This window comes from Gastrolobium bilobum, unplaced genomic scaffold (assembly GCF_033153095.1).
Source record: "Gastrolobium bilobum isolate Gb01-03AN ecotype WA unplaced genomic scaffold, APGP_CSIRO_Gbil_v1 utg2810, whole genome shotgun sequence".
Taxonomy (NCBI): domain Eukaryota; kingdom Viridiplantae; phylum Streptophyta; class Magnoliopsida; order Fabales; family Fabaceae; genus Gastrolobium; species Gastrolobium bilobum.
In genome coordinates this window covers 698,571-725,279 of record NW_026895666.1, presented here as the reverse complement: position 1 = coordinate 725,279, position 26,709 = coordinate 698,571, and the positions used below count along the sequence as shown (strand labels likewise).

Sequence of the window (26,709 nt, the reverse complement as noted above, 5' to 3'; positions counted from 1 at the left end):
CATTAGAACTTATTCAAATTATTAGAACTTGTAAAATTAAAATTTAAAAAATAATTTATTAATACATAATAGAAAGCTCTTTTATGCCATTTTATTAATGTACACTTTTATAACAAGTTCTGTATACTTTTAAATTTATTAAAAATAATTAGACTTTGATTTCTTTTCAATAGAAAGTAAAAAAAAAAAAAAAACATTCCATAATCCAAGCGCTTTTTTTTTTTTTTTTTTTTTTGAAATGGTTGCTTTGGAGAAAGTTAGAAAAACTTTCCGTTTTACGTTTTGCAAGTATGGGCCAATCTCTAAAGAGTTGGGCTTATATGGAAAGATTGACGAGGCTTTAGGGCCGGGCCCTGATTTTGTTTTAGGACCAATGATGAAGAAAATTGGGAAAAGAGAGAAATTTCAAGGGACCGAACTCGTACAGTCATACATGAGTGGATAACAATTTAACATAAACATCGGAGAGAAGCAAGAAGAGAAGAGAAGAGGAAAATGTCACTGCAACTGCAACTGAGGTTCAACTCTTCTTTCATGGGATGTCGCCTCCTACGCTCCTCAAGGCACCAGCCTCTTCCTCAACTATTCCTTTACAATCCAGGTTCTTCTTTTTTCTCATCCCTTTGTTTTTCATTTTCGAGTTTCTTCGATTCCCCCCCCCCTCCCCCCCGTTTTGATTCGCTTGTATAATTTGTTTTTCTTTTTTTCAAAATTATTGTTGTATATTTATTTTTGTGACAGGAAGCAAGCATGTTTCGATGCAGTTATCTCGGACACTTTCTGGCTTGACCAATCTCTTATTTAATAGAAGGTAAACTACACAATTACAGAGAATCAGTGCTTAAGGAATCCATTTTCTGATATCGCGTTGGTTATTTCAAAAGTTAGTAGCACTACTTTTTTCTTTTTGTTTTTCAATAGCATCTAATGCTAGTCAATTAAGATTGAAATCTTGATTTATCTTAAGTTTCACAAAAGAAATGTTCATTCTGAGAACTCTGATTCACATTCATTCATCCTTCAAGTATTTATACAACCATAGTAAGAAAGGAAAAGAGAGAAGCTAAAAGCGGGAAAGCGTAACAGAATGTAACTAACACATGCCTCATTCTGTTTTACTTATTCACGTGTCATAATCTTAACATTACAGTTAGATGAATTAAATTGTTCCTTTTCTGATGTGGAACTAAGTTGCTCCAAGACCCCCCACAAGCTGGACGATGTATATCAAACATTCCCAGCTTGGATACAGCAACAGAGAAAGCATCACGACCCAATGGCTTGGTGAATGTATCAGCAAGTTGATGAGAAGTGCCAATAGGAAAAAGACGAAGGAGACCCGACTGAATTTTGCTGCGAGTAACATGGCAATCAATCTCAATATGTTTGGACCTTTCATGAAACATGGGATTATGTGCAAGATGGATGGCAGATTGACTATCATAATATATAGAAGCCGGTTTGGGCCATGGCAGATGAAGATCTTGAAAGAAATATTGAAGCCACTGGATTTCGCAGGAGAGACTGGCAAGGGCACGATACTCGGCTTCAGTGGAGGATCGACTAACAGTAGATTGCTTCTTTGTACGCCAAGTTACCAAAGAGGGTCCAATGTAAACACAAAAATCGGTTACTGATTTGCTGCTCTCTGGACATGTAGCCCAGTCTGAATCTGCAAAAGCTTGCACACGGAGGTCGTTTTCTGCTGGGAAAAATAAGCCAGTACCAGGTGCTTGTTTGAGGTAGCGAACAACTCTTTTAGCAGTAGCCATATGAGTAGTTGTAGGAGCAGAAATGAATTGACTAAGATTCTGAACAGCAAAACAGATGTCGGGGTGAGTGTTGGTAAGGTATAACAATCGACCAACAAGCCTTCTATAAGGAAAATGATAAGGAAGAGGAGTTCCTTGATTGCTTTGGAGTTTGACACATGCCTCCATTGGTGATGAAACATATTTTCCTTCAAGAAGACCAGAATCCTTAATAATATCCAGCACATATTTACGTTGATTTAAAACTATGCCCTTTGATGATCGAGCAATTTCCAAGCCAAGAAAGTAACGCAATTCACCCAAATCTTTGATGCTAAATTTGGCATCAAGTAAACTTTTGACTCGTGTAATCTCAAAAAAATCATTTCCACAAATGAGGATATCATCAACGTAAACCAGTAAGGCAGTGAAAGCATGATTCTGATGTAAAATGAAAAGGAAGTGATCAGAATGTGCTTGAGTTTACCCTATAGAAATAAGGAAGGTAGATAGTTTTGCATGCCACTGTCGACTGGCTTGTCTTAATCCATAAATGGATTTTTGAAGACGACATACTTGCCCTTGTTTAGGAAGAACTGAACCTGGTGGAGGCAACATGTAAATTTCTTCAAGAAGATCCCCATGTAGGAAAGCATTGTTCACATCCAATTGATGAATGAACCAGCCTTTGGCAGCTGCAATGGACAAAAGGATTCGAACAGAAGATAATCTGGCTACTGGACTAAACGTATCAAAGAAGTCCACTCCTTCTAATTGTGTGAATCCCTTGGCAACTAATCTGGCCTTGTAACGTTCAATGGTGCCATTGGAGTTGTACTTTATTTTGTAAACCCATTTACATTGAATTGGCTGTTTATCGGGTGGAAGATCAACAAAGCTCCAGGTATGATTTAATTCCAAGGCTTGAAGTTCTGCTTCCATTGCTTTCCTCCAATGAATTGATTTAACAACTTGGGAGTAACAACTAGGTTCATCATTAGTAGAGATATTGTGACAAAAATGTGAATATTGAGAAGAACAATTGACATATGAAAGAACATTGAAAATGGAATGCTTGAATGGTATGGAAATGGACTTACCCTCACAAAAATTGGTATGCTGAGTAGTGATTGGACTATAGTGATACTGGTCAAGATATCTAGGAGGTGCTCTTATCCTGGTAGATCTTCGAGGCTGTGGGAACTGAGAAGAATCATTATCTGCAATCTGTTGTATATGATCCTCAATAACAGTGGGTAAAGAAGCTGCAATATCAATTATGGCATGCTCATTGTTTGTAACATGATCAAAAGTATTATGTAGTGTGTCTTCAGGTAGAGAGGAGGAAATGACTGAAGGTAGGATTGGAAGAGAAGGAATTGGGAGGAAAGAAATATTGATCAATGTCAAAAGATGGTTCGGGTATGACAGAAAAGGTAGGTGTATCAGAAAGAGAAGGTTGGGAATTGGGAGAAAAAGCCGTGTCTTCAAGAAATGGAAAATGACTTTCATAAAAAATGACATTTCTTGACAAAAAAATTTCTCTAGACAAAAGGTCATACAAAACAGAACCCTTGACACCAACTTTATGTCCCAAATATACAGATTTTCGAGCCTTGTGTGAGAATTTGGAACGATGGGCATGAAGGGTGGAAGCAAAAGCAAGACATCCAAAAACTTTCAAATGAAGAAAGGTTGGAGGTTGATTAAAAAGAATCTCATAGGGTGTTTTGTGGTCCAAAATGGGAGTTGAGGTACGGTTAATAAGATGAACTGCATGTGTTATGACATAACTCCAAAGAGAAATTGGTAAGTTGGACTGAAAAAGGAGGGCTCGAGCCACATTCAGGATATGTTGATGTTTCCTCTCTACTGTACCATTCTGTTGAGGACATTCCACACAACTACATTGATGAATAATGCCCTTTCGTGCATAAAAATCAGCCATGAAAAATTCTCTGCCATTATCACTTCGAATGACAGTAATGGTAGTTTTGAATTGAGTTTCAACAAAAGCTACAAAATTCTGTATATGAAGACCAACTTCAGATTTTACTTTCATTAGCATTACCCAAGTAAATTTTGAGTAATCATCAACTATGGTCAAAAAATACCTATAACCCTCAAGAGAAGCAGTGGCAAAAAGGCCCCAGATATCAACATGGATAAGCTGAAAACTATGCAATGTTTTTGTTTCTGAAATAGGAAATGGCAACGGTTTCTGTTTTGCCAAATGACAAGTATCACAAGGGTGCAAACAATCACCCGAAATGAAAGGAAATCTAATAGACATTTGCTTCATTACAGCATGTGGAATATGTCCAAGCCTTTTGTGCCAAAGGACTAAATCCTGTTTGTGCACATTACAGATTTGAGTATCTCTAGTACTACTAATGTTCTCCATCGAGCAAGTCCCTTTGACATTCTTTCCCATGACCACATATAGCCCATTTCGTTGCTCAGCAATACCAATCTTCATTTAGGTATGAAGCTGTTGTATAAGGCAGAAAGAGGCACGAAAAATTAGGGAACATGGAATGGTAACTAACAGTTTTGTAACAGAAATGAGATTAACTTTAAACTTTGGTACATAGAGAACATCAAGTAAGATGAGAGTAGGTGAAACATGAACTGTTCCTGAGTATTCTGCAAGAACTGTGGTTCCATTAGGCAGGTGCATGGAAATAGGTTGAATTTTTGTCAATTGTGTAAACTGAGATCTCAAATATGTCACATGATCTGTAGCACCAGTATCTAAAATCCAATGCATACATATGTTACCTGGTTGTGTCATCAACTCAGTGTTAAGATTGGATACTTGAGTGAAATTTGTGGCATGACTGACAGAAGGAGCAATATTGGAAGCTATAGTATTCTTCTCGAGTAAACTTAGAATATGTTGATATTGATCACCAGAAAGTGTAACAGTGGAAGGTGAATCGAACTTGCTAGCCAAAACATCAGGAGTGTGTTGTATCACACTATTGGTAGTATGAGGAGCAGCATTTCGTGGCTTGTAACCTTGTGGAAAACCGTGAAGCTGGAAACAAGTTTCCACAGTGTGGTTAAATCTACCACAATGAGTGCAAACCTTTGTAAGTTGAGTACGACCACTGTCATAATTGTTGAAAGGAGCTCTGCCTCTCCCTCTAAATCCTCTAGCACCATGATTCCTTCGAAAAGAAGCAGTATCAGAAAAAGCAGCAAAAGATTGATTGTTTATCGGATTACCTACACGACCTTCACCCTGAAATTGACGCTCCTGTTGAGCCACCATGGAAAAAACTTGAGTGACATCAGGAAGAGGTTTAAGCAACATTATTTGAGATCTGACTTGTGAATACTGTTCATTTAATCCTTTGAGGAATCGTATGATGTGATCTCGTTCACGATACTCTTTCATTTTTATGTATTCACCACATGAACATTTGATTGCACAACTGCAAATTGGCAAAGGCTTCAAATTATCCAATGCATCAAATAGAGTTTTCAATTCAGTGAAATACTCTGTGACACCTTTATCTCCTTGCTTCAAACGATAGATCTCCTCTTGAAGATCAGAGATCCGAAATATGTCAGAACGAGAAAATCTGTTACAAAGATCAACCCATACGTCTCGAGCCTTTTCGATCCATATGATTGACTGAACAATCGATTGCGAAATTGAACGATGGATCCATGCATTTACCATATTATTGCATCTCTGCCAAGCAAAATAGGAAGGATCGGTCTCCAATGGTGGATCTATGCTGCCATCAATGAATCCTATCTTGTTATTTGAAATGAGCGCAACATTCATAGCTCTATCCCACGTATGATAATTGTTGCCATTAAGCAATTGAGGAACCAAAACTGTGGACGGTGATTCATTTGGATGCAGAAAAAATGGATGAGAAGGATTCGTATAGTAATCAGGCACTATCGGAGGTGCCATGGATTGTTGAACCGCTGACGGTGGTTGCGTCACGGTAGCGGAAGCATCGGCGGAATCAGTATCTGCCATTGTAGAAGACAAATCAAAATTTTTTTTTCTCTCACTGCGATACCAGAGCCCCAATTTAGGGCTCTGATACCATCTTAAGTTTCACAAAAGAAATATTCATTCTGAGAACTCTGATTCACATTCATTCATCCTTCAAGTATTTATACAACCATCGTAAGAAAGGAAAAGAGAGAAGCTAAAAGCGGGAAAGCGTAACAGAATGTAACTAACACATGCCTCATTCTGTTTTACTTATCCATGTGGAACTTCGTTGCTCCAAGAATTTAAGGGGTCTTTGTTGGATTCAAAATGCACCCTTTTTGCAGAAATGTAGATGACTTGTCTAACAGCAAGCGCAAACGTCTGAGACCTGGGAAAGTTTCTCCACGTCGGCAAGTGCCAAAGAACATACCAAGGCCTCCATATGTGAAATCTATGATTCCAGCAGGACTTTCGAGTGGACCTGAAGTGCATGATGAGAAAGGGATAGAATGCATGAGAGCTTCTGGAAGGCTTGCAGCACAGGTTCTTCAATATGCTGGCACCTTAGTCAAGGTGAGTTCTTTTCTTATTTTTGGCCAGTCAACCGCACATTTTTTTGTTGTATATCTCGTATTTAAAATATTGGCTGCTTATTATGATGTAAAACAAGCAATTTATTAATACTTAGAGGATGATTTAGTGTCCTTCCTGTCCCCTGACTTTGTTTTTGGCTCGAATTCTGAGGATTATAAGTCCAAATTAGCTGATAAACTGTTAGGAAACCTCCTTTAGTGCAGGGAGAGGGGTGTAGGGGATCACATTCCAATTAATTATGGATATCAAGATCCTGTATTTATCAGGAATTTCTTATAAATGGGAGAGAAGGGTATGTCATTAGGCAGACTATTGAGTGGTCAGAAATTGGGAGTTGGGAGAGACCAGATACTTCTCGAAAGCCCTGGGCAGGGAGGTTGCAGACCCTCGAGTTTCGTATTATTCAGTCCTTGTTTTCAGTGATTTGATCCATTGTACTTGGGGTTTATCTCTATTTCGTTATAATACAATTTTGGGTTCATATCAGAAACACTCCTGGTTTTTATTGTTGGCTGGTGCAGGACATGGCAACCATATATTTTTTGAAGAGTAGAATTTATAAAATTTATGAAATGTTAATAAAATTACAGAATTACACTGATTGGTATGTTTTTATTTAAAAAGAAAAAGTTGTGTTGACAGGCAGGCATAACAACAGATGAAATTGACCAAGCAGTTCACCAAATGATAGTTGATAATGGTGCGTACCCATCTCCTCTTGGCTATGGTGGTTTTCCAAAGAGTGTCTGCACATCCGTGAATGAATGCATTTGCCATGGAATACCAGATTCCCGTGTGCTTGAGGTCCTTCTATTCAAGTTCTTTTGAAATTAGATATCCTGTGTGAAAAAATTGTTGACACATTTTTTTTTAATTTTTTTGCAGGATGGTGATATAATCAACATTGATGTTACTGTTTATCTAAATGTGAGCTTTTTTTTTGGGAGCCTTGGAATTTCATTTATTATGTACTTTGCATGGTCCCATTACAAATATTTTTTTATTCAGCCATCTTGTTGATATTATCAACATAAACTTTCAGTTTATGATGTTTATTTCCTCTGCTGTATTGTTGGAGGAGATGCAGACTATAAATTATTTATTGTACTGGCATATTCTCTTTTATTTTTTTTACTTGGTCCTGTATCAATTTTTGGCTGAAATTAAATTCGTCCAGCATCTTATTGCTTGAGCATGCTGCATTAAGATTAGTTCTCCCCATTCTTATTTGTTTTGCAATTGCATCTTTTGATATTTGTAAAATTGTAGCAATTAATTTGATGAATGAATATATGATGAGTTATAGGGCTATCATGGTGACACATCAGCAACTTTCTTTTGTGGTGATGTTGATGATGAGGCCATAAAACTAGTTCAGGTACCAATTTATGTTCATGACAGGCTGTGATTTGGTGCTTTTTGGTCTTCCTTCCGTACTTCCATGCACTCTTTGTTAATTCTGCATTTTAATCCGTTTCTCGTTATAATGTAGCTTTTCAATCATTTCTTTCTTTCTATATTTTTTTGGGTACAATCTTCCTATTATTTCCCAAGAGGGAAATGCCTTTCTAACTGCACTAAATTTGCTATTAATGACTTATGGCATATGAAAAGCAACACAAGGTTAAGCTTGCTTGCTTCAACTTTAGTGATGTTGGTTGGGTAGGAATTTCAATTTTGGGTTTTGGATTACTTAGTGTGGAAAGTTTATTGTTTCATGCATTGACATTCCTTTTAAAAAGAATGGTTTTAATTCCTTAGGCATTAACAACTGATGAATTATTGTTATTGACCGAGTGATATGGAGTCAATTGGTTATCTAAGGACTAAGGTATTTTTTTTTTGAATTTTAGATGCTGTACTAAGAAAGGAAATGTTCTTATATTCACTTTAGAAGTAAAATAAAAAGCTGAAGAACCCCTGCTAGATGCAGCTCTCACTATTATTTTAAGTTTTTAATTTTAGGAGAGAAAGAAAGCTACTTTTCTGGATTAGATGGCATTGAAATTAATACTGGTCATAGCAAGGCAGTTGCTAAAAGTATCAACATGTTATTCTATCCAGTAGAATATACCATGGTATTAAATTTTGTATTTTATTCTCAGGATGCACAAGGAAGAATATCCGATGCTATTCGTTTATGACCTTTTATTACTGATCAACTGGAGATGTACCACTTGTTCCTGCAAGTGTTATGCCCCATAAAATTCGTTATCTAACCTTTTGTGAACTATATTGAATTTTATTTGTATTTTGCTTTATCCCTTATTTTCGTTATGCTTCTAGTTGAGATACTGTTCCAGAAGTGTCTTATGTGGCTTTGATTTTGTTAAGAGTTTTTGTTGTTGAAAATTGAGATATTGTCCTAGTCATATGTGTTGTGCTTAAAGGAGTGGGTTTATATATTAACACAGGTAACTAAAGAATGCCTGGATAAAGCAATATCAATATGTGCACCAGGAGTGGAATTCAAGAAAATTGGCAAAACAATTCAGTAAGATGTTTTATCATTTGTACTCTCTCTGGTAGCTGTTTTTTCCCTATACTGGGGAAAAGCCAGAAACCCTCTGAGAATTAAATCATGTATAGAATGGTAATTGCATTGCTTTTGACACATGACCCTTAGCTTTATACATTTTAACGAGCCATGAACATTTTTAGACTCCAAAAGTGCAAGGTTTACCCCCCTCAAATATGTTTTTTATTTCCTGTAAATACACTTATTTTTAATTTCTCTTGATAAATAAAAAATGTCAGTTTTTATCCTTTAAATTATAATTTTTCTTTTAAAAAATATTCTTCCCCACCATGGTTTTAATTATTTAAGGATGCCATTGGTTTAAATTCAAAACATTTTACAATAAAAATTGGATCAAATTTCGACCATTGTGAATATTACTCTTGGAGTATGTAAGATTTTTTCTGCAGGATGACCCACTTAGCCCCAATCTTCAAGATGAGTATTGCTATTTCACACAAACTCTCCTATGGTACCCACAATAATCAACCTCAACAAATCGACTTCACACTCATAGTTTCTCCATGTCATTTATAAGATCTTAAATAGAAAAATTCTTTGTGCAAGAAAACCAGAAGAGAGGCTTACTTCTTCTATTCATGGTTCCCTCTGGCCTTAACATGTCCTTTCAAAGAGGGGTAGAATAATTAAAAAAAAAGAATTTAAAAGGAAACAAAGCAGTATCTAAGCAAGTACCTTAGTCTTTGTTAACATGTATTAGTAATTGATGACTGTGGTTTAAATTAATTTTGATTCTTGATTATATAATGATTTCATATTTGATTTTTTTTTCCCCGAAGGGATCATGCAGATAAATATCGTTATGGTGTTGTCCAACAGTTTGTTGGCCATGGAGTTGGACGTGTTTTTCATGCTGATCCAGTTATTCTTCACTATAGTAATGAACTTTAACTTTGTACTTCTGTTATTATTAGCTTTACATCAATTCTTTACTAGCTAACCTGTGCTGAGTTTAGTAAATACTTTTATGGCTTACGGAATAATAAATTCAGAGTGTGTGTGAGTCTGTTAATTTTGAAAATGATAATCATTAATATTTTACAAGTTGATTAATGAATTGATCAAGTCAGAGTTTTGGAAGCAATACCATTTCTTTGACTACGGAAAAGTTATTAATCTATAAAATTTAACCACTAAATTTTTTATGTTCAAGGTTTCTTCCATCTCTAAAACAATATGCGAAAATGGAAAAACAGAATAAGGTCCTGATACAACTCCTCCTAAATTTATGGCTTACCGAAGGAAACATTTAAGAGAATTACAATCCCTTAACAAACTTACTGCTGACCTGGCTGCTGAGTCACCATCGGGTGAGGGGAATGTGAACACTGCTGACGCACCATCAGATGAAGGGAATGTGAGAAACGGTTAGAAGGGAGAGAATAAAGAGAGAAGGAGGCCAGGAGCATGGTATCTTTTGGGACCATTTGGAATTCTGGGCTTTTGGGAGAGATCAAGGGCTCTCCTACTCCTTTGAATCTATCTTTAATTTTCCTTTTATTTTCCATTTGTGAATGTTAATCTGTCTCTGAAATTCAGTTTCATTTTGTGAGTATCAATTTGTATCCGAAATTCAGGTTCATTGTTATTACAAAACAGATTACAGAAGTTGGAATTAAAATGTCATTTTCAGTTTTACATACTTTTTTCGAAATTGTCGTTTGAGATGTTACAATTGGTATCAAAGCTTTTTTTTCCTGGGAGTGCTGAATGGTTTTGACTAGAACTATGGATCATCAAATGGAAGCAATGGAGGCAAGGATAGGTAGAACGGAGGAGGGAGTCTAGCGTGTCGAAGTGGGATTAGCAGACATGCTTAGATCTCTTCAAGAACTTAGAGAGGAATGAGCTCCCTAAGTCGATCATGCGGAGGTCGAGAGGAGGGTATGAGTAGAGACTCCCCAAATTCCGTTGATGGAGAGCAGAATGGAGTACACCGAGGAGAGAAATTTGGGAGAAGGCTTGAACTTCTAACATTTTCCAGCGAGAATGTATACGATTGGTTGAACCGTATTAATAGATATTTTGAGGTGAATCGTCTGAACGGTAGGGAGAAGCTGAGGGTTGTGATGGTCGTTCTAGAAGGGGAAGCCCTCCATTGGTACCAATGGTGGGAGAGGAACACCGCTCATGCTACTTAGGGGTCTTTTCATACAGAGTTGTTGAGTAGGTTCCAACTGGAATTGGAAGGGAATCCTTTACGTGAGCTGCTGAGTTTGCATCAAACGGGACTGTGCAGGATTATCAGCGCGACTTCGAGAGGATTAGTGGGACCTTGCAGTATGTTGATGATGAAGTTCTTCATGGAATCTGGTTGATTGGGTTGTCGAATTGCATACGTGAGGTGCTTCTAATGCAACCCTTAGACACCTTGCCAATATTGATGAGGAAAGCCCAACGTATAGAGAGCAGGAATTGGGCTTGGGCAGTTGAGGGGGTAGGAGGAAATGTGCCGGCTCTTTTAGGAGGAGTTGTATCAATACTCCCTCCCAATTTAAGCACCTTGTCCTCAAGGTTAAATGAAGGAAATTGCTGATGCAGAGAATAAGAACCTTCCCACAAATCTTCAAAAGGGAAAAAGCTTTTCCAACGGATCAGAACCTCCACTGAACCTGCAACTGTTTTCCTCCATTGAAAGACCTGAGATGGTGTTACTTGTAACTCAAATTCTGCTGTAAGCATTGGTGGTAAAGGCTGGATATGATCAGAAACATAAATTGCCTTCTTCAACAGCGATATGTGAAAAACAGGTTGTAGAAGATAGCTGGTAGGTAAATGCAGTTTATACACTGCTGCTCCCACCTTTTCTACTACCTTGTAAGGGCCATAATATTGGGAACTGAGCTTCTCAATAATGCACCTAGCAAGTGTCTTCAGTCTATAGGGCTGAATCCTAAAATAAACCATATCATTGATCTCCAATTCGACATTCCTTCTATGTTTATCAGCTTGGACCTTCATACGGTTTTGAGCCTTAGTAAGATGTTGTTGTAACTCTTGTAAAATAATATCCCTGTCCTATAGCATTTTTTCCATTTCCACCACCTTAGTACCATGCCCCACCCGAAATAGAGATGTGAGATCAGTCCCATATAAAGCCTTAAATGGGGTAATTCCAGTAGACGCTTTATACATGTTATTATATCAGTATTTCGCTCGATGCAGCCAATGAGGCCATTGCTTAGGCTGAGGATGGCAAAAGAACTGGAGATAAGTTTCTAAACATTTATTAACAATCTCCATTTGCCCGTTGGATTGGGGGTGATAAGCAGTACTAAACCGCAAAGATGTTCCAGCTTGTTTAAAAAGCTCTGACCAAAAATGACTAAGGAATATCTTATCCCTCTCCGATACAACAGTCTGTGGGAAGCCATGCAATTTAACATTTTTAATAAAAAGCAATGCCACTTCTTGAGCACTATATGGGTGACAAAGTGGCAAAAAATGGGTATATTTTGATAACCTGTCCACTACCACCAGAACTGTATCAACTCCACAAGCTTTAGGCAATCCCTCAACAAAATCTAAAGACATATCTGCTCATACCTGATTTGGAATTGGGAGGGGCTGCAGCAGCCCTGTTGGTGTCAAATTGGAGGCTTTACTTTGTTGGCAAACTGCACATTAGGAGACATAAGCTTGAATAGTTTTCCTCATTCCTTCCCAATAGATCAAATTAGAGATCCTTTTGAAGGTTCTAAAAAACCCAGAGTGCCCTCCAATAGGGGTGTCATGACATTCTTGTAGGAGGACAGCAATCAATTTAGAATTTTTAGGAATCACCAACCTATCTTTAAACAACAATTTTCCCCTTTGCACTTGAAATCCTTGATGGCTTTCTGGATTATTCCACAAATCGAGTATAATTTGCCTCAAATAAGGATCTGGTTTGCTGCTCTTCCTCAATCTGTTCTATCAGTGGTAATGTGACCATTGAAGTGGAAAAATATTGCATTCTTCGCGAGAAAGCATCAACCATGTCATTCTCACGGCCTGGCTGGTATTGCACTTCAAAATCAAATCCTGAAAGCTTGGATTTCGACCTTTGTTGATCCTCCCCCAATACCCTTTGGTCCATTAAGTATTTCAGGCTTTTTTGATCGGTTTTGATAACAAGTTGCCACCCCATGAGGTAATGTCTCCATTTTTGGACAGCAAAGACAAGTGCCATTAATTCCTTTTCATAAACCGATTTCCCTTGGGCTCTTGGTGAAAACCCCTGACTAATAAACGCACGGCTCTGCCACCTTGCATTAACACAACCCCAATCCCTTTTCTTGAAGCATCAGTCACTACAGTGAATTGCTTGTTGAAATTAGGGAGGGCTAATGTGGGCCAGATCACACATGGTTGTTTTAAGATGTTCAAAAGTAGCCCGGGCATCATCATTCCAATGAAAAGAGTCTTTTTTCAGCAGGTCAGTTAGCGGTTTGGCCAGCATTCCATAACCTTGGACAAACTTTTTATAGTATCCAGTCAAGCCAAGAAACCCTTTCAGCCCTTTCACATCCTTAGGAGTGGGCCATTCTCGCATTGTTGCTGTCTTAGGTGGGTCTGCAGCAACTCCTTTCAGGGCTGATTAGATGCCCCAAATATTCAATTTGTGTCTGTCCGAAAATGCACTTCTTTCTATTGGCATATAGCTATTGGCTCCTCAACGTTTCTAGCATTATTCGCAAGTGTTGAAGATGGTCATCGCTGGTTTTACTATATAACAATATCTCATCTAAGAAAACCAAAGCAAACTTTCGAAGGAAAGACTTCAGGACCTCGTTCATTAAAGCTTGAAACGTCGAGGGGGCTTTTCTATGTCAACTTCCTTCATACGGATTTGGTGAAATCTAGATTTCAGATCTAATTTCGAGAAGAGGCAAGAGACTCTAATTTCATCTATCAACTCATCAATTATGGGCATTGGGAACTTATCAGGCACTAAAATTTTATTTAACGTCCTATAATCAATGCACACACTCCAACTATTATCTTTCTTTTTAACCAGAATCACAGGAGTTGAATAAGGGCTCACGCTTGGTCTGATAAAACCAGAGTTCAATAACTCAAGAATATTTTTCTCAATTTCTTCTTTATGATAAAATGGGACTTAGCTGTAAGGCCTAATATTTGGGACTTAGCTGCCCGGCTTGAGAACGATAGCATGATCACGACTCCTCTTTGGTCCCAGTTGGTGTGGCAAAGACATAGGCATACTCCTCCAATAGCAATTTCAGCGCTACCCAATCAACTTGTCCTTCCTTCCTCGTTGTTGCTGTTCTTGATCTTTGGTTGCATATAGTACCCCTCTCCTTCACCCTTAATAGCTTTCACAGTAGACTTAAGCGAAGCCATACTTCTGGACAACTTGGATTCAACTCTGAATTCAACCTTCTGTCTTTCATGTATGAAGCAAAGAGTTAGCTCACGAAAATTAGCTATTATGTTGCCTAGATCCTTCAACCAATCCAAACCCAGTATCACATCATCCCCACCCAAACAGAAAAGGAACAGATCCTGTAAAATATCAACCCCTTGTATTTGACTTTTTACCCTCCTACACACTCCACTGCACCTTAGAAGATCTCCACTTCCAATTTCGACTTGATATGCTGGCGTAGCCTCAGTCTCCAGTTGTAGCTCTTCAGCCAAACCTGTCTTGATGAAATTATGTGACGCACCACTATCAATCAGCACTATAACTCGCCTTCCGTTTATTACACCCCACAAACCCATCGTTTTGCTACAACTCCTCCTAAATTTATGGCTTACCGTAGGAAACGTTTAGGAGAATTACAATCCCTTAACAAACTTAATGCTGACCTGGCTGCCGAGTCACCATCGGGTGAGGGGAATGTGAACACTGCTGACGCACCATCAGGTGAAGAGAATGTGAAAAACGGTTAGAAGGGAGAGAATAAAGAGAGGAGGAGGCAAGGAGTGTGGTATCTTTTGGGACCATTCGGAATTCTGGGGTTTTGTCAAGGGCTCTCCAACTCCTCTGAATCTATCTTTTATTTTTCTTTTATTTTTCATTTGTGAATGTTAATCTGTCTCTGAAATTCAGGTTCATTTTGTGAGTATCAATTTGTATCCGAAATTCAGGTTCAGTGTTATTACAAAACAGATTACAGAAGTTGGAATTCAAATGTCATTTTCAGTTTTACATACTTTTCTGGAAATTGTCGTTTGAGTTGTTACAGATCCCTGTTAATTTTCACATATGTTCCATATCTATCTGGAAATTTTAGGTGATTTAGCTGTTTAATATCAATCTACTTGTTTGGTCATGGATTATTAGTGTTTCTAAGGTTGTTTATCATGACGACATGACCCTTGTTTTTTTTATTAAAAACATTTCATATTCCTTGCATATAATCTTCTCCAAACCCCAAAATACTGTATTGCCCATCATATATGATTTCTTTTCTGTCAATATGTCTAATCACTAACTTGTTTGTAACAATTAGTCAATTATTATTATCTTCAGGAAACAATGAAGGTGGACGGATGATGCTAAATCAAACCTTTACGATTGGTAATTTTAGTTTGTACAATAGATTGCTATGAACGCATGCTTATGATTTACTTTTTGGAACTGGAAGCTGTGCATGCTTTTTCCCTTTATCTATGTTGCATGGAACGGTTTCTAGTATCACATACAACCTTTTTTTTACAAATAAATTTAAGATGTGTATGGCAAGGTATGTCGAAAAATATTTAAATATGTAAAAAATATTGTATAATTCATACTCATTCCTAATGTCACAATTGAAAATCAGCAAAATATTGTCCTTTATCATTTCTTCCTTCTTTGAAATTCTCTTTTTTCCTTCCCACTTGAAACTCCCTTCCTTGCATAGCTAGAAAAATATGGTAGCTGAACATTTTCATGATTCTGCACAAATATATTCCTATATGTCTGGTTGAACATAAGTTATGGGAATACATGTATATATGAACACATGACATGGTTATGATGAGACAGTCGTGATTTTGTCATGCACATATCAACTACCTTTCAAAAAAAATCCTCTATGGTAGGTTTTGTTGTATCATTGATAATAATTTTCTTTAATGATAATAATTTTCTTTTTCTTTACCGGGTAAATTTTACAGAACCAATGCTGACTATGGGCAGCATCAATCCTGTGATGTGGAATGACAATTGGACAGTAGTAACGGAAGATGGAAGTCTTTCAGCACAGTTTGAACACACCATTCTAATAACCTCCGATGGGGCTGAGATTATGACGACTCAATGCTGACACATGCAAAATTTAATATTTGTGGATAGCCCACATGGAGAAACTTTATTATTGAGATGCAATTGATTTAATTACTTCCAGTTCCAGATCAAAAAGTTCTTGCTGGAAATTACCCAACGAAGAAAAAAGTACGTGCCAAAGGAGGAACTCTTTCATTTTTGTTGATATTATCTCTGAGTTGAGGAAAAGAAGCCTTCCCAATGAAAATCTTTTCCTGTCGATGTATTTAATAATTAACACATATTCTTTCACTGTTATGGGGAGAAAATGAGGTGCAGCTTGGGGTGATGAAAGATAGTTATGTGTATATTTAGTACGGAGCATCTTTATATGTTGATAAAAGGGTAAACCCCCTTTATTTGTTGATAAGACGGAAAAATATATAATTTTCTGTGTTTGAAATGCAGTATTTTTGATTGAGGCATTCTTAGATAGAAATAGTTACTTACTATTGACTTTTGCAACTGATTAGTGCAGTCCTTGTCTGCTGTCACTCATGGGGTTCATTGCATCAATCAGCAGCAAGTGACTACCATAGGCACCGCTATCAGGTGCAGAACATGAATTTCACGTGGGGCTCATTGCACTTGCAAATGCATCTTAATCGTAGAGGAATTATTAAGTAAATGTAGCGGGAGCATTGAGAAACAGGGGAAGGGAGAAGAAAGGAGAGAAGGGGAAGAAGAATTCAGGGGCAAAGAGGGAAACTAGAGGGAGGGAAAGATATTGTGAAACCTTTTTCCAGACTTTCCTGATATGGATATATATCCACTACCAATTAGTTACAACAGTATTAGGCTTTCACGAAGTAACAAAATAAGGCAACATACATTGCAGAAATGAAAGGAACACATATGATATTGGTTGTGGCTTAGTAAACTCGACTATGACTCATGAATGCTACAATAAATCAATGAAGAGCTTCCACAAAGCAATCTGGTGATCATTTACTTCCCATCTTGTGAGTTGGACTTTCTTAGTTTTCTTTCCTCCGAAAGTGATTTCGCAAACCTGCAAGCATAAATCAATTTTTATTGGAGGAGTAGAAGCCTTTTTTTAATTGTTTTTTTAGTTCGTTCGAACTGTTACCAAATAATTAAATAAAATGAACCTTTTGAGTTCTTCCTCGTTAGTGCCTTTATCTTGAACTGGTTCATACAGACCCGTATCTAGATTTATTCGTGCAACAGTTTTCTTCAGTAACTGCTCACCCACTTCTACCAGATTATCCAAATTCTCTTTGGTAGCTAGATCCACAGAAGCTAAATCCCCGTTTAATGTATCGTCCTGCATGAATCAACCTTTCTTTGTAACAATTCAATGTATCGTACTGAACCCTTATACAAAATTTGTCTCCGTAATTTTTCTAAATATAAGAAAATTACAGCTCAAAATAAAATTAGAGCCGAATTTGACAACACGTTTTAGTTTGGTTGTTGATGGGGAAAAGTGTTACGGGCAATATATTCATTCGAGTCAATAAGTATGCCAATTTATTATGTAAAAATTATTGCAAATAATTTTCTCATTTACATGATTTTTTTTTTTATATTACACTTACAATTAAAAGTGGGTCCCATCTTAATTTTTTTATCTTTTCATTTTTTTTGAACTCCACTCATCTATTGTATATATAATATGAGAAAATATTCTCATGAAAAAATGAGAAAATTAATTTCGAGTTCTAGCCGTCAATTTTTTATGAAAACTCAGCCATCAAATGCCCACATTGTTGTGCAAGCATTCATCTAGGATTCACAGTTCTCAAAGTGTTATCAAGATTCCCTCCATGCATTTGCATGAGTTGCGTGTGCCGCATAGAGAGAGAACTCGAGATGCAAGCTCTCTCTTTAATGCATATAAACAAAGACAATATCAACTGTTAATCGTAAAGAATTCATTTGCATTTCTTTTAACGTCCGCTTGTTTGTATTTTAAAAAAAATAAAATTAAATAACATGTCTAAAAGATTGGTTTTGTACAAGCAATCTCGAGGGGTAACTTACTTGAATTCGGAGATAGTTGTCTTGAGAGTGAAGCGCACTAAAAGCAACACAGTTGTGATAGTCAACCATATCAGTGCTTGCTTTACTATAACAATCTATAATGGGAGTTGATCCAGAGTTGAGGATCCAAGATATAATTCCCCATTTGGACACCATCTTAGCGTTGTATTTGTGCTCACTCTTGTTTGACCCAGTCCCTATTGATAGGACAAGAAAACGATCATAGTCCAAAGGGTTAATACTTGTCCCATCTAGGTTATTTATGAGTTGCTTGATCACTTCTCTAATCGCAACCAAAGTCTGCAAATGAATCCAATGCTTTATATTAGTATCTAAACCTTATTTATGTAATTTCTCCCTTTCGTTCTCAAGAATCTTACCGGATTATTAGCTGCCACGGCACCATCGATGAGGTTGAATTCTTTTATCACTTTCCCTTGTTCATCTTGCTTTGTAAAGTAGTGAGCTGGAAAATAAGTTGGAGCAGCCGAAGTGGCTATGCAAATGTCTGATATTGGTACATCCAAAGCTGGTTTGTCTTCCACCTGCATAACATTATTGAATTCACAATTTTAATGGCCAACCAAAATAAAAGAGAATTGCTTAACCACGAATCTTCCGGTAAAGTTAAAAATAAAAAATCAACGTATATATAAGAGTTAATGACCTGATAGGAGGAAAAGATGGTAGGTTCAAGTTTCTTGATGTCAAAAGTTGGAATAACAATGTTTGTCAAGGTTTGGTGCAACATTGTGTCTCCTGCTATCTTTCTTATCAGCTCGTGAAGATACTTACCATCATACTTTGGTCCCGCCAAAGCTTTCACTATCTTTATGATCGGGGCGAATATTCCCCTGTACGTAAATCCAAAAGTAAAAAATGGATAGAAATAGAACATATAATTGGTTGATTAGTTCTATGTATTAAGGGATTAAAGTTTTTTCTCCGTATTCGTACGAAAGTGTGTAGGACTCATATTTTTTTCTCTTTTTTCTTTTCATATGATTCTATCCACTTTCATATAAGTATATAAGATAAAATTATCTTCAGTTTACATGAGAAATATTAAATTCATATATTAATTAACAGCATATCCAAGATTATATGTATGAATATAAAGCATAACAATCATAGATGTATAATAATAGAGAAAAGTGTTTATCCTTTTAAATGACACAACTTATATCCTTTCACTCTCACAAAGAGGTGAAACCCATACCTTTATTTTTTTTGTCAACTTTCTCTCTTCCTTTATCTATCTCTTTCTCTCTCTTAAAATGACACAACTTTACATCCTTTAAAATGACACACACTTTACCCATAATAATAATAACAATAATACTAGTAGACCTTATTTGTGGTAAAATTTTTGGAGAGTTTTCAAGGTAAAATGGCACTATATCTTTGGCAGCAAATATAGGGCGATTATTAGCCTTTGAATTTGGAGTTGCTAACATGGAAGCAACGATTCCTCCTGTACTTGTCCCAGCAATTACATCAAAGTAATCTGCAAGCCTTGCATCCTCACCGTCTAACTCCTATAAACACACACCTTCAAAAGCATTAGGGATCTGTTTAAGAATATGTGTGTATGTGCTCAGTGCAATTTTTGCTTAGATATATATTAACCTGAAGTTGAGACTCAAGGTAGGCAAGAATAACCCCGGGAATGATTCCTCGGACGCCTCCACCATCAATGCTAAGAATCGTAATGAGATTCTGATTATCACATTTTGGAAGCAAATTTTTGGGGGAAGATATTGGGTTTTCCATTGCTTTAAGAAAACTAAAATCAACTCAATTATTAACAAGCGTGTGAATCTGGATGGACAACTTAATGCTTTGAGGCACCCGCTAACACTATATATATATATATATATATATATATATATATATATATATATATATATGGGATAGGATCATTTTACACCAGTGTAAGTTACACTCTCAATCTTGACCGTTGATCCCACTTATATCCAATGACTCAATTTTTGTAGTAATGTGAGCCATTGGATACAAGTAGATCAATGGTCAAGATTGAGTGTAAGACTTTTAACTCTTACACCGGTGTAAGAGTTAAAAGTCTTACACTCAATCTTGACCATTGATCTACTTGTATCCAATGACTCACATTACTAAAAAAAATTGAGTCATTGGATATAAATGGGATCAACGGTCAAGATTACACTGGTGTAAAATGATCCTGACCCATGTATATATATATATATATATATATATATATATATATATATATATATATATAGATTAAGACTGACATAAAATTAATGATTAATGAAGTCTTTGCATGTGGGATTAACAAGTTCATCCAGCAGAAAGAACGGAGAACTTCTCAAGCCAGACCAGGTTTCTATTTATATTATATGCACACGCTATCCAGAATCCAGATAATTAAGCAGGCCGGGGTATCGTAATATAAGCAATTCCATTTTTTAAATGAAATCCCTATATTACGATAAGCAGTTCCATTTCATTAAATGATTGTCCCAGCAATTACATCAAAGTAATCAGCAAGCCTTGCATCCTCACCGTCTAACTCCTGTAAACATACACATTCAATAAGAAGTTCCATTTCATTAAATGAAATCCCTATATTACGATAATGGCAATGAATTCTTAAACACGAACAACTAGGCAATTTTTTTTCTTTGAATGACTCGTTGATCTGGAAACCTAGCCCCAGTTATAGAGCACTATGTACATTTAAATATTTTGGTTGAATTAATTCCAAAGATTGGGTGATGCATGCTGCAACTCCAAGTGGAATCAAAGATGTCTCATTCATACGTTGAGTGAGAGATACAAATAAGGCTCATTGATTATTTTGCCCTCGTTCAAATAAAATTATCACTTTGCCTTATATATTCTTGTTTGAGTAAGCTGGTCACTTGATCTATGCTGCATGACCGTTGACCGAAGATTTAATCGAGTATAACACGTACGTAATATCAATTAAATATTCAAAAAAAGCTTTGAGTGTTGACCCTACAAGTTAATTGATTAGCAAAATTTTTTTGACGAACATTTTCATTGCAACTATAGTTTGCGATGAAAAAAAAAAATCATTGTAAATCTTGTCGCAAACAGAATTTGCAATGCTATTTAATTTTTGCTGCATATTGCGACGAAAATATTCTTTTGCAAAACACGTATTTTTTATCGCAAAAAATTGACATGAATGGAGATAGACTACACTTAATACCACCACAAATTGCAATAGAATAATATTAGAATAGTGTCGCAAATATGCGACGTCTTATGAAAAATACCATCGCAAATTTGCGACCGAATGATAACGTATGTCGCAGTCAACTACAAAAATTGCGATGAAATTCGCAAAATATCCATCGCAAACTACTACGAAATGAGGAAATATACCGTTGCAATTTTTGCGAAAGGATAATATTAGAATATTGGCCCAATTTAATTTAGCCGCAAATTCTGTTGTAATTTGCGACAGTTAATTTTCCGTCGCTATTTATGAATTTTCGTGTAGAATTTACTTAAACTGTATGGAATATGTATTTATGATCTACTTAAATTTCATTTTATAATTTCTTGCACATATTAAAATACATAATTTAAAATTTTAATTTAATTTGTTTCTATTTCTGAACCTAGGATGCATCTCTAAACTTCTTTCTTGCAATGGCAACATGTTCATCCGGTCTTTGTGGGCGTGGGTGAAATGTATGATGGATGGTTATGGTGAAATAGAGCTCTCTTTCTCTCTCTTGATCTGGATTGCATGTTGCAGTAGAAAATAAATAATCTCATTCAATTTAACTCCCTTATTTTATTAAATAGCCAAGTTTTGTATATATAGGTTGGAAAAGTTCCATTCTATACTTAATGGATTGAGATTTTTTTTTAATTCAACTGGGGAATAAATTTAACCACTATTGATGGCTTTAATTAGGTCAAAACATGTGTATTTGTGATTGACCTAACGTGCTGCTCACTCCCATCTCTAGAAATTCCAATGGACACCAACTGAGAATTTGGATAACCAAATGAGATCATTATAAATGTTCTATAATTAATCATGATAAATTTTGAAATTTATTTCTAACTTCGTAAGAAAGCAACAATTATTTTCTTCACATTCGCTGTAGAAAATTTTACACTATAGCATCGTAATCATATTGGGATTATTAAATAAATCAATGAAGAGCATTATTCACAATGGAATACACATGCAATCTGATTATCATTTTACTTCCCATCTTGTCACTTGGACTTTCTCAGTTTTCTTTCCTCCGAGAGTGATTTCGCAAACCTGCAAGCATAAATCAATTTTTGTTGGAGGAGTTGAAGCCTTTTATTTTTATTTTTAATAGGTTCAAACTGTTACCAAATAATTAAATAAAATGAACCTTTTGAGTTCTTCCTCATTGGTGCCTTTATCTTGAACTGGTTCATATAGACCCGTATCTAGATTTATTCGTGCAACTGTTTTCTTCAATAACTGCTCACCCACTTTTACCAGATTATCCAAATTCTCTTTGGTAGCTATATCCGCAGAAGTTAAATCCCCCTTTAATGAATCGTCCTGTATGAATCAACCTTTGTAAGTTTTTAACCATTCTTGATTAGAACAGATAGGACTATAGAATCACCAAAAAAAAAAAAAAAAAAAACATACTTAATGCTTTAAATTTGCTTATCCCTTATACTGAACTTGTCAGAAAGTAGAAACGTGCTCTCTATCCCAAAATGAGAAGTATGTTGATCTAATGATTAGTGAATAGACAATGGTATATATAGAATAAGGCTCTATGGAGTTACCGTACTAGTATTAGACAAATTTAAAAATAAGGGGGAAGGTGAATAGGGCGTGATTATGGTTAGTAAGGAGTGAATTTAGCAGAGTTTCTGCAATGTGAGCAATAGAGAAGATGATCCAGCTCCAGGAAGTGAGGTACTCTATTTGGATGCGAACAATTCCCTTTCAGTAAGAAAAACATATGGGAAAAGTTTTTGTCCTTTTAAATGACATAACTTGTGTTATTTCACTCTCAAAAAGAGGTGGGACCCACATCTTTATATTTTTTTATCCACTCTCTCCTATTTTATCTATCTCTTTCTCTCACTTAAAATATATAATACAACTTTACATCCTTTAAAATTAGGAAAAACTTCAAAAAACCCCTTACAAGTTTTCTCAAAATCACTTAACCCCCTCCCCAAAAAATTTAATCATTTACCCCCTACTCAATTTTTTTTATCACTTACCCCCCTAATTTGTTTTTTCATCCAAAATTTTGTTAAATTTTTTAAAAGATACCAAAATTATCCTTAATAGAAAAAAGAAAAACATAATTTTCTCACAAAGTACTTTGTAACTAGTTTAATATGTCTTTTTAATTTAAGGGATGATTGCTTAATTTTAAGCTTGCAAACAATTGTTATAAATTTACATTTAAAATATTCATATATACGAAACAAATAGGATGTTGTTTTTTATATTTTAATTCCTGAAGAGAAAGTTTGGATTTTTTACTGTAAAACCCGCAAGGTATGTTGCGAAAGTTGAGTACTATCATAGAGTTTGGCATAAAAAACCTACTTCATTAGCAAGCCTACTTTTATCAAAACCCATGAGGTCCAATGTATCTGTGAACAAAAATGGGAGATACAAAAATATGGACCAGGGTCGGTATATATGCAGAACACTTGCCCCACTCACACCATCTATTTAACTGATATATAGCGAAAAACTTATAATATAATTCACATTCTCAAAACAAAATTCACCAACAAATGCTAATATTGACATACAACGAGGCTTCCAAGTTCCAAGTCTTGACTCGAAGAAAAAATTGTAACTATGACAAGTTTTATATCAAATCATTTGTTATTATTATTATTATAACAAGGAGGTATTCTCACTTAGTCCCCTTAAATCACCTTGCGGTTCTAGAATTAGCTATGATAAAACATAAAGTTTTACAATTGGTACCTTTTAAAAAATTATGTTTGTGAAAAAATTATGTTTTTCTTTTTTCTATTAAGGGTAATTTTGGTACTTTTTAAAAAAATTAACAAAATTTCGGATGACAAATCAAATTAGGGGGGTAAGTGATAAAAAAAATTTGAGTAGGGGGGTAAATGATTAAAAATTTCGGGGAGGGGTTAAGTGATTTTGAGAAAACTTGTAGGGATTTTTTGAAGTTTTCCCTTAAAATTATTATGGACATGACAAAGGCCCATATTCTAGAGGGACCAATAAAGGACAGCACAAAAGGGAGGAAATCTTCTATTAATGACAATCCTATCCAGACAGCTAAGCAGTTGGACTTGGGCCCTCAATATTTTTAAGAAGCCCAGAAGTACACTCCTTCAGGTAACCCATCTATAAATAAGGGGTTAAACCGATAAGGTACACACCATCTAATCCAATAAGGGTCACTGTGCACACACCCCACGACTTGACTATGTCGATTATTATTGTGTACAGTGATCTGCCTACTCATTCATATACTTGAAAGAGGACACATAGATCCTACGTAAAATATACCAGTTACCGGTTGGACATCTCTGTCTCTTAGACAAAATAAAAATGATATATACTTTTCCCAAAATATATTATCATAATCGTTTCAGTCCTGTGGGCCCCGTGATAATGTGAGATTGTGAGACTCTTAACGTGAAAAAAGATATGCATGCGTGAAAAATGTGGGGGCACACATGTAGAGAGGGAGCAAGTGCCCTCAAGTGCTAAGTGTTTATCACTTTGCGGGACAATCATTCGAGGAAATTGGGCAAGGTCATCCGGCTTGTTCAGAATAATTTTCCCTTTTATGAATACTTTTTTTAAATTAAATAACATGTCTAGATCGAAGATTTATAAATTATTAATTTTTTCTAATAAAAAATATGTAAAGACTTTTTTTTGTAATAAAAGACTTTTTTTTAATATTAATCGTATTCATATACACTCAATCATAAGGTATTTTTAGGTTTATGTTGTGCTATAGAACTTTTCTTAGTAATATGTAGTCACGGAATCTGCAGGGGTAACTTACTTGAATTCGGAGGTAGTTGTCTTGAGACTGAAGCGCACTAAAAACAACACAGTTGTGGTAATCAACCATATCAGTGCTTGCTTCACTGTAACAATCTATAATGGGAGTTGATCCAGAGTTGAGTATCCAAGATATAATTCCCCATTTGGACACCATCTTAGCGTTGTATTTGTGCTCACTCCTGTTTGACCCAGTTCCTATTGATAGAACAAGAAAACGATCATAGTCCAAAGGGTTAATACTTGTCCCATCTAGTTTCTTTATGAGTTGCTTGATCACTTCTCTAATCGCAACCAAAGTCTGCAAATGAATCAAATGCTTTACTATTAGTATCTAAACCTTATTTCTATATAATTTCTCCCTTTCGTTCTCAAGAATCTTACCGGATTATTAGCTGCCACGGCACCATCAATGAGGTTGAATTCTTTTATCACTCTCCCTTGTTCATCTTGCTTTGTAAAATAGTGAGCTGGAAAATAAGTTGGAGCAGCCGAAGTGGCTATGCAAATGTCTGATATTGGTACATCTAAAACTGGGTTGTCTTCCATCTGCATATATAAGATCATTATTGAATTCACAATTTTAATTGCAAATCAAAATAGTGGAAAATTGTTTAACCACGATCCTCCCGAAAAATAAAAATAAAAAATAAAAAATCAACGTATATATAAGAGTTAATGACCTGATAGGAGGAAAAGATGGTAGGTTCAAGTTTCTTGATGTCAAAAGTTGGAATAACAATGTTTGTCAAGGTTTGGTGCAACATTGTGTCCCCTGCTGTCTTTCTTATCAGCTCGTGGAGATACTTTCCATCGTACTTGGATCCTGCCAAAGCTTTTACTATCTCTAAGAGCGGGGCGAATATTCCCCTGTACGTAAATCCAAGAGTCAAAAAAGGATCGACATAAAGAACATATATATAATTGGTTAGTTCTATATATTAATTAACAGTATATATATATATATATAAATATATATGTATCTATGTACATAAAGCATAACAACCATATATATGTAATAATAATAATAGTACTAGTAGACCTTGATTGTGGGAAAATTTTTGGAGAATTTTCCAGGTAAAATGGCACTATATCTTTGGCAGCAAATAAAGGGCGATTATTAGCCTTTGAATTTGGGGATGCTAACATGGAAGCAACGATTCCTCCTGTACTTGTCCCAGCAATTACATCAAAGTAATCTGCAAGTCTTGCATCCTCACCGTCTAACTCCTATAAACATATACACATTCAAAAGCATTAGGGATCTGTTTAAGAATATGTGTGTATGTGCTCAGTGCAATTTTTGCTTCGATATATATTAACCTGAAGTTGAGACTCAAGGTAGGCAAGAATAACCCCGGGAATGATTCCTCGGACGCCTCCACCATCAATGCTAAGAACCGTAACGAGATTCTGATTCTCATATTTTGGAAGCACATTTTTGGGGGAAGATGTTGGGTTTTCCATCGCTTTTAGAAAACAAAAATCTACTCAATTATTAACAAGAGTGTGAATATTGATGGACAACTTAATACTTTTGAGGCACCCACT

The 26,709-nt window shown here is 35.9% G+C and overlaps 3 protein-coding genes across 3 annotated transcripts; 1 reads left to right on the top strand and 2 right to left on the bottom strand.

Annotated features, from left to right (window-relative positions):
• The first annotated feature begins 432 nt into the window (after positions 1 to 432).
• On the top strand, positions 433 to 16,524 carry LOC133287437 (methionine aminopeptidase 1D, chloroplastic/mitochondrial). The gene is made up of 10 exons (XM_061485058.1): positions 433 to 601; positions 742 to 811; positions 6,060 to 6,288; positions 6,952 to 7,113; positions 7,195 to 7,236; positions 7,616 to 7,687; positions 8,724 to 8,803; positions 9,628 to 9,725; positions 15,330 to 15,377; positions 15,959 to 16,524. The coding sequence occupies exons 1-10, from the start codon at positions 496 to 498 to the stop codon at positions 16,105 to 16,107; spliced, it is 1,056 nt and encodes a 351-aa protein (XP_061341042.1). The 5' UTR covers positions 433 to 495; the 3' UTR covers positions 16,108 to 16,524.
• A 530-nt stretch (positions 16,525 to 17,054) lies between these two features.
• On the bottom strand, positions 17,055 to 19,886 carry LOC133287763 (patatin-like protein 1). The gene is made up of 7 exons (XM_061485432.1): positions 19,743 to 19,886; positions 19,464 to 19,651; positions 18,781 to 18,967; positions 18,494 to 18,658; positions 18,114 to 18,413; positions 17,219 to 17,394; positions 17,055 to 17,118 (listed from the first exon to the last, which is right to left on the bottom strand). The coding sequence occupies exons 1-7, from the start codon at positions 19,884 to 19,886 to the stop codon at positions 17,055 to 17,057; spliced, it is 1,224 nt and encodes a 407-aa protein (XP_061341416.1).
• A 2,475-nt stretch (positions 19,887 to 22,361) lies between these two features.
• On the bottom strand, positions 22,362 to 26,625 carry LOC133287754 (patatin-like protein 3). Its single transcript, XM_061485423.1, has 7 exons — positions 26,482 to 26,625; positions 26,201 to 26,388; positions 25,842 to 26,028; positions 25,543 to 25,707; positions 25,160 to 25,459; positions 22,508 to 22,683; positions 22,362 to 22,410 (listed from the first exon to the last, which is right to left on the bottom strand). The coding sequence occupies exons 1-7, from the start codon at positions 26,623 to 26,625 to the stop codon at positions 22,362 to 22,364; spliced, it is 1,209 nt and encodes a 402-aa protein (XP_061341407.1).
• Positions 26,626 to 26,709: the final 84 nt, after the last annotated feature.

Excerpts from the sequence above, each read along its gene's own strand:
- LOC133287437 (XM_061485058.1), top strand. The coding sequence starts at position 496 with ATGTCACTGCAACTGCAACTGAGGTTCAACTCTTCTTTCATGGGATGT. Across the intron at positions 8,804-9,627 it reads AAAATTGGCAAAACAATTCA|GGATCATGCAGATAAATATC; the intron begins GTAAGATGTTTT and ends TTTTCCCCGAAG. Across the intron at positions 15,378-15,958 it reads AAATCAAACCTTTACGATTG|AACCAATGCTGACTATGGGC; the intron begins GTAATTTTAGTT and ends TAAATTTTACAG.
- LOC133287763 (XM_061485432.1), bottom strand. The coding sequence starts at position 19,886 with ATGGAAAACCCAATATCTTCCCCCAAAAATTTGCTTCCAAAATGTGAT. Across the intron at positions 18,659-18,780 it reads CCATCTTTTCCTCCTATCAG|GTGGAAGACAAACCAGCTTT; the intron begins GTCATTAACTCT and ends AATGTTATGCAG. Across the intron at positions 17,119-17,218 it reads AACGAGGAAGAACTCAAAAG|GTTTGCGAAATCACTTTCGG; the intron begins GTTCATTTTATT and ends TTATGCTTGCAG.
- LOC133287754 (XM_061485423.1), bottom strand. The coding sequence starts at position 26,625 with ATGGAAAACCCAACATCTTCCCCCAAAAATGTGCTTCCAAAATATGAG. Across the intron at positions 26,029-26,200 it reads AAAATTTTCCCACAATCAAG|GGGAATATTCGCCCCGCTCT; the intron begins GTCTACTAGTAC and ends ATTTACGTACAG. Across the intron at positions 22,411-22,507 it reads AATGAGGAAGAACTCAAAAG|GTTTGCGAAATCACTCTCGG; the intron begins GTTCATTTTATT and ends TTATGCTTGCAG.